General features: G+C 40.2%; 2 protein-coding genes across 2 annotated transcripts in view; both read right to left on the bottom strand.

Annotated features, from left to right (window-relative positions):
- LOC106086919 (uncharacterized) overlaps positions 1–12212 on the bottom strand; it is a 48134-nt gene that overhangs the window by 19734 nt on the left and 16188 nt on the right. The gene's annotated exons all lie outside the window — the stretch shown is intronic.
- LOC106086920 (IWS1-like protein) lies at positions 5929–8938 on the bottom strand. The gene is made up of 5 exons (XM_013251739.2): positions 8753–8938; positions 7435–8613; positions 7198–7372; positions 6776–7139; positions 5929–6713 (listed from the first exon to the last, which is right to left on the bottom strand). Exons 1-5 carry the CDS (start codon positions 8769–8771, stop codon positions 6177–6179), a joined length of 2274 nt encoding a protein of 757 aa, XP_013107193.2. The 5' UTR covers positions 8772–8938; the 3' UTR covers positions 5929–6176.

The raw sequence follows: 12212 nt of genomic DNA, 5'->3' as shown, positions 1-12212 counted from the left end.
CCTAGTATCAAAACTTCTCGCGACAACAATTGTTTAAGATAACAGGCGCATGGAATTATGAAGGAGGTGCACAATTAAATAAAATATTTTCGCCACAAGATTATGGCAACGTTTTACGAATTTAATGTTTCTATGGTAACGCTTTTCAAATTTTTAGATTGCGCACAGGTAGAAATTTCTGTAGAACTTTGAGATTTGTGGGCGGGGCGACCCCCCTGACGATTGGGACCTAACTTTTGCTGCAAAATCTTATTCTACTTTAACATACATTTCATTTGATATTCATATTGCCCTAATCGTTAAAAATGTGATTTAGGGGTGGGGCGACCAATTTTTGCAAATATGGCGCAATTGTTGTCGCTAGTATGTTTAAGATACCAGGCGCACGGAATCATAAAGTTGGACAATTAAATAAAATATTTCTATTACAGGTTTCTATGGCAACGCTTTCCAAATTTTTAGGTTTCTATAACAACACTTTCAATAAATGGTAACATTTTCCAAATTTTAGGTTTCTATGGCAACTATTTTCATATTTGTAGATTGTGCCGCTCTTTCATGATTCTGTGCGTCTAGTATCTAAAAATTCTCGCTACAATTCCAGGCGCAATTGTTGTTGTAAGAATTGTAAGGTACTAGGCGCACAGAATTATGAAGGAAGTGGATAATCGAAAAATTTGAAAAGCGTTGCGATGGAAATATTTATTTTAATTGTCCACCTCATTGATGATTCTGAGCGCCTAGTATCTAAAACTTCTCGCGACAATTCCATGCGCAATTGTTGTCCCGAGATTTTTAAGAAACCAGGCGCACAGAATCATGAGGGAGGTGGACAATTAAAATAAATATTTCCGTCGCAACGCTTTTTGAATTTTTAGATTGTCCACTTTCTTCATGATTCTGTGCGCCTGGTTTCTTAAAAATCTCGGGACAACAATTGCGCATGGAATTGTCGCGAGAAGTTTTAAACAACAATACTAGGCGCACAGAATCATGAAGTAGGTGCGACTGGAATCTAAAGATTCTCACAACAATTCCAGGTGAAATTGTTTCCGCCACAGGTTTCTATGGCAACGTTTTTCAAATTTTAGTTTCCTATGGCAACGCTTTTCAATAAATGCGTCTTTTATGGGGCCAAAACCTTAAATAGAGAGATCGGTCTATATGGCTATGAGAAAGGAAGGCCTTATATTTTTGGACATTACTTGTTAAATAGCAAGGAGTAGGGATGGTTTCTAGCATGTCTTGTGTCTGCAAAATAAGGCGTTTTAGAAGCAGCTTTTACTCCTGAACTTTCCCGCTGGGCGTTTACGGTACACAGCAGTCGTTCTCTGATACTAGTAAGTAGTTACCATCGTTGCCATTTAGGGCTTTTTCTATCAAATTTGATAGCATTAAATTTAAATTTGAAGGGTTTGGTCGGATGGCTAGCTCATTTCGATTTTGGTAGATTTTTAGAGAAATTGTATTTTTTTTTTATATCCACCACCATAGGATATTTCGGCTACTATGAGTGCTGAGACAGTGGTCGTAAATGTCCCTAGGAGGGACATATCACCTCAGGGAGGGTGATATCACCTCTGCTCTGGATTCTCGTGATGGACGGTGTTCTTAAAAGACTGGAAAAGTTGGGTGTTAGAATGTGCATACGCAGACGACTTGGTTATTCTCGTCACAGGGAAGTTTTTGGACACGGTTGCGGAAGTTTTGAATGGTGCACTTGGCTGCACTGCTACTTGGGCCGAGGGTTGCGACTTGGATGTGAATGCGGGGTAGACGGAATTGGTCCTGTTTACGCGTAGGCGGAGACTACTGTCCTTTAGACCACCCAATCTGCAGGGAGTTACTTTGCAGTTATCACAGTTTGCAAAGTTTTTGGGGGTGATTCTAGACAGCCAATCGGATTGGAGGCTAAACATGGGGTCGAGAATTAGAAAGGCGTTTGCGGCGATGTATTCAGAAGCTCGTAGGGAGTAGGTGGGGTTTGAGGCCCAGGCTTATGCACTGGTTGTTCTCGGCGGTGGTGAAGCCATTCACCTTAATAGGGTGATTAGTGTCGCACTAAGCTTTGTGTCTGGGGCTATGGGAACCACCGCAACTAGATCATTGTAGGTTATGTTGGGAATTCAGCCTATGGATTTGTTTATAAGGGAGGTAGGGGAGATGACTCTTCTCAGATTGTCGCAGCTTGACTTGATTCGCGGATCACCGGCGGGACATTTGCGAATATTGGATAATACCTTTGCGGTCTTTAAAACAGACTTCCAAATGGGAATGAACGTGGTGGATAAAAGACTGCGGATAAAGTTACCTACCCTGATAGAGTGGCAGAAAGGGCGAATAAGGGTTTCAGACGTGTGGTATCTATTGTGGCGAACTCTATATCAATGTCTCCTTGCACATGAGGGATGATTGCAGCATCTTTCAAGCAGAGGTGTATGCGATGGCTGTAGTAGCGGAACTTTTGTTGTTTATGATTATCGAGCGATCAGAAATTTATATCTTCAGCGACATTCAAGTGTGTGAGATCTAAGGTCCTGGGCAGCTGTCGGGAGTTACTAAAGCCACTACAGGAATGCCATACATTGACCCTATGTTGGGTGACGGGGCACAAGGACATAGAGGAAAATGAGAAAGCCGATGTTCTTGCTAAGTCCGGAGTGAATTTCCCCCTTGTGTCGGTTATGGATGTGTATCCTCCCCTCTCGCAAATTGTTTATGGTCTCAAAGAGCGCTAAAAGAAACTTGGTTGAATCGGTGGAATGCAAGCGTAGGTTGTGAGCAAATAAAGCTGAGGTGGGACGAATGTTCGAAGCAGAACATAGACGCTCTATTGTCAATGGAGAAGGTGCATTTAAGTGCGGTCAGTAAACATTTGTTTCTCATAGGCATTAGAAATGGTGATATCTACCGCTGGTAATGATATAGACGCTATAGAGGATAGTTTTCGATTCCTATGTGGATGCCCTGCACTATCCCAAAGTAGAAATAGAATAATTGATTCTTTTTTCTTTCAGGCACTAAATAAACTCAGAGGCGTTAATCCAGTTAAATACAAGGGTGAAGTGGTACGAGAAGTGAGATGAAGCCTGTCTTCCAGGCAGGTCTAACTGCTGAGAGAAGAGGAATAGTTCATGAGGAATCACAATGGGTCGCAAGATGGCCTACGCGGATGCTTCGCCGTCAAAGTCTAAGACGATTTAACGGTGTCCATTCGTTTGTGTCTTTGTCTGTTGTAATCACGCTACAATCTTCAAAAATTGAGATATTGAGCTAATATTGTGCATAGATCTATATTTTTTCGATATGCAGGTTAGGTTCTTGAATGGGCCAAATCAGACTGGATATAGCCGTCATATAGACCGATATACCGAGTTAGGGTCTTAACCCAATAACAGCCGCATTTGTTATCCGATTGTGGTGAAATTTTGAACAATGAGTCGCAGTATGGTCCCTAACCGATCTGACGATTAAGGGCCTTAAGCCCATAAAAGCCGCATTTATTGTCCTATTTCGCCGAAATTTAGAACAATGAGTTTCAGTATTCAGACAGAATATAGTCAATATCGGACTATATTTAAATACCATATAAACCAATCTTCTGCTGATTTGAGGTTTCATTTTGCATTGAAGTCACATTTTGTAACCAATTTTCCTGAAATTTTGTACAATGGGTTTAATAAGGCCCTTCGATACTAGCTCAACAACGAATCAGATTTGGATATATATGGCTATAGACTAATCAACCGATTTAAGTCTTTAAGCCTATTGAAGGTGCTTTTCTATCCGATTTTGCTGCAATGCGGGCAGCGAGTTTTATTAGACCTATCTATAATCGTGTCGAGTATGCGCAACATCGGATCGTATTAGGATATAGATGACATGTAGGCCGATTTCCCGATTTAGGGCCTTGGCCATATAGAAGGCGTATCTTTTACTCCATATTAGAACCTTATAAGACCATGGGCTTATAAAAACATTTGTTATTACCCGAACTTAACCAAATTTAGAATAGTGGTCCCCTCAATATTCCTCCCGGAAAAAAAACCTTCTTGTGTACTTAAATGTAAAACAATAAAATGTAAACAAATAATAAATAATTAAATAAATAATAACTGTTACAAGAAGATTGGGAGTATTATGATTTGGTTTACAAATTTGGTCGGCTGTGAGGCAATGTGGTAGGTTTTTATGGAAGCTATACCAGGTTATAGACCGATTTGGACCGTACTTGAAACTGTTATTGGAGGTCATAACGGAAACAGTCATAAGAGTAAACTATGCGCAAAATCTCAGCCAAATCGAATGAAAATTGCGTCTTCCAGGGGCTCAAGAAGTCAAATCGGGAGATCGGTTTATATGGGAGCTATATCCAAATCTGAACCCATATGGCCCATTTGCAATCCCCAACGTCCCACATCAATATTAAGTATCTGTGCAACATTTCAAGCGTGTAGCTTTACGCGTTCGACCGCTATCGTGATTTCGACAGACGGGCGGACGATGTGGCTAGATCGAATCACAATGTCGAGAGGATCCAGAATATATATAGTTTATGGGGTCGCAGATCAATATTTCTCATGTTAAAGTCTATTTCGGCAGAGAGATATATCTGGGACCTATATCTAAATCTTAACGGAGTTTTATGAAATTTTGCACACGTATTAAGACGTTAAATAAAACACCTCGTACTAAATATTGTTAAGATCGGACTAAAAATCTACAGCCTTAAAATTCCATATCGGATAAAAGATATATATGAGAGCTATATCTGAATCAGGACCGATTTTTATGAAATTTGGACACACATGAAACGTCAAATAAAGCACCTGATGCCAAATTTTGTAAAGATGGGACAAAAATTATGGCTGCTACAGCCATAAAATACCATATCGGTTAAAAGTTATATATGGGAACTATATCTAAATCTGGATCGATTTAGAAGAAATTTTGCGCACATATGAGGTCGTTAAATAAAACACCCCATGCCAATCAGACCAAAATTGCGGCTGCTACAGCAATAAAATTCCATACCGGATGAAAGTTATATATGGGAGCTATATACAAATCTGGACCGATTTTGAAGAAATTTTGCACACATATAAGGACGTTGAATAAAACACCAAAATTGTGGCTTCTATAGCCTTAAAGGTCCACATCGGATGAGAGATATATATGGGAGCTACATCTAAATCTGAACCGTTGTTTTTTCAAAATCAATAGTGTTGGTCCTTGGGCCAAAAAAAGAGACTTGTGCAAAATTTCATGACAATCGGACAATAAATGCGACCTGTAACTTGATCACAAGAATACATGGACGGTCAGACGGACATAGCTAAATCCAATAAGGAAGTGATTCTAAGCCGATCGTTATACTTATCAATGGGTGTAGCTGTTCTCCTTCAAGGCGAACAACTGCACAAAGTTATAATACCCTTTACTACAGTGGTGAGGGTATAAAAATGGAAAGATACACGCTTCAACAACGGAATGTACAAGGAAAAAAGCAAAATCGTCGCATCTGGGTTGCGGAAGAGCCAAGAGCCTCTCCATCCTCAGCGTATAAATATTTGATGTGGTTTATGGTCCGGTGGGGTCATTGTATCTTACTTTTTCGAAAATGAGGTTGAATCAACAGTTACGGTGAATGGATTGCGCTGTCGGGAGAAGATTAATGTCTTTTTATGGTCGGAGTTGGATGGTTTTGATCTATTCAATGTTTACATTCAACATGATGGCCACACAAGCAACGAAAACATTGCCCTTTTACGGGACAAGTTTCCGGACCGTGTTGTCCCAGGAATAGGCGACCACAGTTGGCCTTCGAGATCTTGCGATTTAATACCTTTAAACTTCTTCCGTTAGGGCCACGGGATATGGGTTTTGTAACCCTAGGGCGATTTAAAATGTCATTAAAATAGAAAAGGGTTTTGTTTAAGTTGTTTTTTTATTATATATTTAAGTATATATTTACTAGATTTATAAATACGTTTTCTTTTGAAACACAGATTTGAAATCAAACGAATTTTCATAAAAAAAATATAGGAAAAGAATACGCAAGAGTAGTCTGCATTTCAAAGACATTTGAAAAACTAAAAAAAAAGAAGATATAAATTATACTCCTTTCACATTATCTCTCTCGATCGCTCTTGGCCAAACTTTATACCACAGTCTGTTTACAAAGCCATTTTGCGGCCTTCAATGGAAATTTCAACGGCTCGTCGGCTGCTTGCCTTTAGACGTTTTGCATCTAAGAACTTCTTCATATGCTTCTCAAAGCGGTTTGGTTTGCGTTTGGTTGTTGTTGATATTTCACCCTCTACTGTGGATTTTGGCCGAACGACATATTCCTTTTCTGAAGGTCTGGGTACACGGGCTCTTGCTACCCAACCTGGATCGCCGGGTCTTAAAGTGTTCTCTTCTTCAGCTTTGGCAAATGCTGAATTGATGCCTTTCTTTTTCTTGGAAGTTGAGGGTTCGGGTTCTGGCGTCTTTTTGCGTTGTCTTATTGTATTGCGATCACGCTCTTGACGTTCTTCTTTCGACATAGCTCGAAAATCTGTGGTTAAATTAAATATAGGTCGTGCCCATTCCGATATGAGACGTCCCGCACGATCGCGATTGGATTTAGTTTCTTTTGGATGTTTATATAAATACATGACAGCTTTGCCAATGCCCGATTGCTTTAGATAACTTTTATCAATGGGTGGAAACTGAAAACAAACAAAAATTAAGATTGAAAAAAAAAAACAGCAAACACAAGATTGTAACTTACATCTGCCAATAGTTTAAGTATACTTTCCCTGATTTGCAAGCAAGGCAAACTTTTGTTCGGCAATGGAGCTAACCAATCGGTCAGAACATTGAGTATGTTATGTTCCATAAATGCCAATTGCAAATCCTTTTTGATTAACTGTGACATGACTTGCTTGAGCATTGAAATTTTTCTAAATGCTGGCTTGCCTTGCACATTCAATTGGCGATCTTCGTCGGAAGCGCCTTTCATACTCATTATAAGTTGATCGATAAGATCGTCATTGTCATTAATTAAATCTATATCCCGCTTGCGACGTTTTGTGCGCTTCTCTTCTCTCTTTCGCAATAACATGGCATCAAAGTCAGACATGAAATTATCATTCCTGAAAGTGCATCTTTAGTTTGATTTGAACAGAGTAATATAAAAAATATGGAACTCACTCTCTGTCTCTATCCAAAGGTATATTTTCATCATCTGAACTATCTGCGCCTTTATGAGCTTCTCCCTGAGCTCCTCCTTCGGCGCCGTCTTTTAATTTTTCCTCATCTTCTTCCTCATTGTCTGTATCCGTTATTTTGGCTCTTTTTTTGTTGGCAGATGAAGGTCTATCTTCTCCTTTTTTTAGATATGGATGAATTAGTGAAAACTTTAAGGTAAGAAAAATTATTTTAGTTTACCTTCAGAGTCACTGAGCAGAGCTCGCTTTGCAGATTTCTTCGATTTACTGGCTGGTGACTCAGAACCACTACGTGATTTAGACCTTGACTTAGATCTGGAGCGTGAACGAGATCTTGACACTGAGCGTGAGCGGGATCTACTTCCAGATTTACTACGCGAACGTGATCTTGACCGCGAACCACTTCGAGAACGGGATCGAGAGCGACTGGCTGCCGAACCTGATCGTCTGGATCCCGAACGAGAACGCCTGGAGCCAGATCTGGAGCGGCGTGAGCCACTACGCGAACGTGACCTTGAACCAGAACCACTACGACTTCTTCGTGACCCTGAGCGAGAACGACGGGAGCCACTACGAGAACGCCGGGAACCACTGCGTGACCTAGAACGTGAACCAGATTTGGAACGGCTCCTCGAACGTGATCGAGAACCCGAACCGGACCTTGAACGCCTTGAACCGGAACGCGACCTCCTAGATCCCGAACGAGATCTACGGGAACCAGAACGGCTGCGTGATTTTGAGCGGCTTCCCGAGTGACTACGTCTAGAACCGCTGCGAGAGCGACGCGAAACCGAACGACTGCGCGACCGCCTGGAACCAGAACGACTGCGTCTTGATACACTTCTGGAGCCAGAGCGAGAGCGTCGCGAACCCGATCGACTACGTCTCGATCCAGAACGGCTGCGGCGAGAACCGGAGCGACTTCCTTTCGATCCACTACGTGAGCGATGTGATCCAGAACGACTTCGACGTGAGCCACTACGTGATCTTCTGCTTGGGGAAGCACTGCCCGAACGTGATCTGCTGCGACTACGACTCTTGCGCTCATCTGCTTTATTTACAGGACTACCGCTACCACTGCGACTGCGACTTTTACGCTCATCTGCTTTATTTACAGGAGTGCCGCTGCGACTGCGGCTTGGAGATTTTGAGTGTTCTCTCTCACAGGACTCATTCAAATTTTTGTTGGCATCTTCGGCCGAAGTATTTGGCGATGCTGGTGGGCTGTGTGAGCGAGACCTTGAACGAGTTTCTCCGGTAGTGTTGGCATCGCCATCATTCGGCGTTGCAGATCTGCTGCGACTTCTCGACTTACGATCTTTTAATGGCGAAGGAGAGGCCGGTGCCTCCTCACTCTGTGTGGGTTTTTGTGCAGCACACTCTCCATCATCTTGGTGTCCTTGAATAATATCAAGTAAAGAGCAAATAAATAAACCGTATAACCTAACCTCAACCGCACCGACTGTCTTTACAAAGGAATAAAGCGCAGTTCATCCATTCCGTTTATTTGGGTATTTACTCAAGCACTCAACACTCACCATTTTCAACAGAAGGCATTTTTGCTACAAATCAAATTAAATACTAATGCCGGAAAATCCGGGTATAGGCTGAGCGTTGTGAAATTCCCAACAATGGGCTTATTATTCTTTTTTTTCGGTAATTTTATAATTGTTAAACGCGTCTTATATCAATCGCATTTTCTTAAATGCTTCTTCTACCTTTTAGTGGCGTACGTCGAGTTGATTATTCGATTACCCGTTTCGAATGTTCGGTGCTTTACAACAAAATTCAATGCGTACAATAAGTCCGGAAGTGGCAAAAATCTTTTAAAAAAAATAATTTCTTGGAATTACACATATGGGGTGGTTTGTTAACAATTTTATCTCGTAAATTTGACGATTTGCCTAATATTTGAAACTTTTGCTTCATTTGGCTCCATAACCACTTGCTTTATGTGTGCTCAGAGCAATCTTCTTTTTCAATTGATATATTTGCTTTGTTTTTTTAATCCTATCCAGTGCAAGTCTGATGTTCTGGATAAAATATCAGTGCAAAGTTGTACTGGTAAGTTATCGATTACATGCAATTGCAAATAATAATAAACGATTAATCTCGATGTATATAGATAAACCATCGACTCTTTAAAGAGTAACCAAGTACAAAGATTGGAAATATAAGAAGAAAATAAAGAGAAGAGAGAGTTTCAAGAGAAAATGATTCAATTGCAGAAAATAAGAAACGATTAATCGCGATGTATATAGATAAACCATCGACTCTTTAAAGAGTACCCAAGTACAAAGATTGGAAATATAAGAAGAAAATGAAGAGAAAAGAGAATTTCAAGAGAAAATGAATAACATTTTTTGAATCGTTTGTGGACATTTTAGTTGCGTTTATCCTATACATTAGTTTTACAAAATATTGGGTTGCCCAAAAAGTAATTGCGGATTTTTCATATAGTCGGCGTTGACAAATTTTTTCACAGCTTGTGACTCTGTAATTGCATTCTTTCTTCTGTCAGTTATCTGCTGTTACTTTTAGCTTGCTTTGGAAAAAAGTGTAAAAAAGTATATTTGATTAAAGTTCATTCTAAGTTTTATTAAAAATGTAAGATGATCTAGAGATAACCGTCCGTCTTTCTGTTGAAATCACGCTACAGTCTTTAAAAATGGAGATATTGAGCTGAAACTTTGCACATATTCTTTTTTTATTTCTAAGCAGGTTAAGTTAGAAGATGGGTTGTATCGGACTATATCTTGATATAGCCCCCATATAGACCGATTCGCCGATTTAGGGTCTTAGGCCCATAAAAGCCACACTTATTATTCGATTTTGCTGAAATTTGGAACAATAAGTTGTGTTAGGCCCTTCGAAATTCTTCTTCATTTTGGCCCAGATTTGGATATAGCTGCCATATAGACCGTTCCGCCGATTTAAGGTCTTAGGACCATAAAAGCCACGTTTATTATCCGATTTTGCTGGAATTTGGGACAGTGAGTTGTGTTAGGTCCTTCGACATACTAATTCAATTTGGCCCAGATCGGTTCAGATTTGGATATAGCTGCCTATAAACCAATATCCCAATTTAAGGTTTTGTGCCGCTAAAAAGCGTATTTATTGTCCCACCTCGCCTAAATTTGAGACCGTGAGTTATGTTCGGCCCTTCGACATCCTTCATCAATTTGGCCCAGATTTGGATACAGCTGCCATATGGACCGATTTCTCGATTTTATGTTTTGGCCCAATTTAAGGCGCATTTATTGTCTGAATTCGCTGAAATTTGGGAGAGTGAGTTGCGTTAGGCTCATCAAAATTTTTCTGCAATTTGGCCTAGATCGGTCGGTATTTGGATATAGCTGTCATATAGACCAATCACTCGATTTAATGCATTGGGCCTATAAAAGGCGCATTTATTGTATATGGTTCGGATCGGTCTATATTTGGTATTGGTCCCAAAAAAACAATATTTGTTCTACAAAATTTAACAATGACTTGCACTTATTAGACCACTCAATGTCCGTGTCGAATTTGGTCCAAATCGGACCATATTTCTATATAGCTGCTATGGGGGCATAAATTATGTATTTTTCACTGAATTATGACGAAAGGTGGTTTACATATATACCCGAGGTGGTGGTTATCCGAAGTTCGGTCCGGCGGAAAATAACGGCTTTTTCTTGTTAACTTTTTATTAGCTTCTTCCAGTTAATTAACTTGAGTTTTCCTACAGTTTTTATGTTCACCCAATGCCTTTTCTCTCTTAAGGCTGATACTATAATAGCTTTACGCAATGTTTGCTCTTTAAATCTGGATCTAATAGCTCGATCATCTGTTTTTCCTTTATAAAATCAGCTGACGAGAGCCATAAGTCCGGATTTAATGAGCAGTGTAAACGCGGTTTAATAGATTTTAAAGCAAATAAACTTGCTGATTACGTTCAGTAGTGCATTCCCTCACAACTTACGGTAAAAAATTAATACAAGTCTTATTTTATCATTTTTATTTGTGTAACGTTTGAAAAAGGTAATGGCGAAAAACATGTGTTTTCAACGGTGAAAAACGAACAGTACCATTCATTACTGACTCCCAAAAATGAAACAAAAGAAAATGTCAAATATCGTAATCCATGGAGAAACAATTAAATGTGGTCTCATTTGTACAACAACCACAAATCATATGGTACAATCCGCCATCAAGCTGATCGACGTTTCGCCAACCCACACACAAAGAAATTTGTGTACGTGTGTGTATACGTTGGCATATATGAGCATAGAATATGCGAGAAAGAAGATAACAACAAAGAGAATGCAAACAAAACTCTGACATCTTAATATCGTCAATCCTGTCGCACACGTATACACATGCACATAAATGTCTTTGTGTGGCTTGGCAAAACGTCGATCAGCTTGATGGCAATATAGCGGTTTGGACCATGTGATTTGTAGTTGTTGTACAAATGAGACCACCTTTTATTGGTTCGCCATGGTTGGAGGCATTTTTACAACAACCACAAATCATACGGTGCAATCCGTCATATTGCCATCAAGCTGATCGTCGTTTTGCCAACACACGCAAACAAATTTGTGTGCTTGCATGAGCGGAGAATAGGCGAGAAAGAATATAACAACAAAGAGAATGCAAACAAACTTCTGGCATCTTAATACCGTCAAACCCGTCCGTTTGTTAACAGCTGTTCGCGTGAGACCATCTTTTTAAATCCGCCGGGAACGCAAATTTGCACAAATTTTTACTGAAAGTCGTTCGCGTACTTTATTTTCCAGCAGTAGAGAGCACTGGGACTTTATTTGCCAGCAAATAAACTGGATCCGGGCAGATCCAGTTTCTTCAGCATCAGTGCAGAGATTCTGTCTGAAACCAGCGCTTTGCGCAACTTGGAGTCACGGATGATGCACGGTTGTTGTTGTAGCAGAGTATTGTACACTGAAAGACTCTATTGGGCCAATTCGGTACGTACAACCGGCTGCCAAGGGATTGCAC

This window comes from Stomoxys calcitrans, chromosome 4, assembly GCF_963082655.1.
Source record: "Stomoxys calcitrans chromosome 4, idStoCalc2.1, whole genome shotgun sequence".
Taxonomy (NCBI): domain Eukaryota; kingdom Metazoa; phylum Arthropoda; class Insecta; order Diptera; family Muscidae; genus Stomoxys; species Stomoxys calcitrans.
Note: the sequence above shows the minus strand (reverse complement) of the source record. Positions and strands in the feature narration are given on the sequence as shown.

Excerpts from the sequence above, each read along its gene's own strand:
- LOC106086920 (XM_013251739.2), bottom strand. Across the intron at positions 7,140-7,197 it reads CCTTTGGATAGAGACAGAGA|GAATGATAATTTCATGTCTG; the intron begins GTGAGTTCCATA and ends ATGCACTTTCAG. Across the intron at positions 6,714-6,775 it reads TACTTAAACTATTGGCAGAT|TTTCCACCCATTGATAAAAG; the intron begins GTAAGTTACAAT and ends GTTTGTTTTCAG.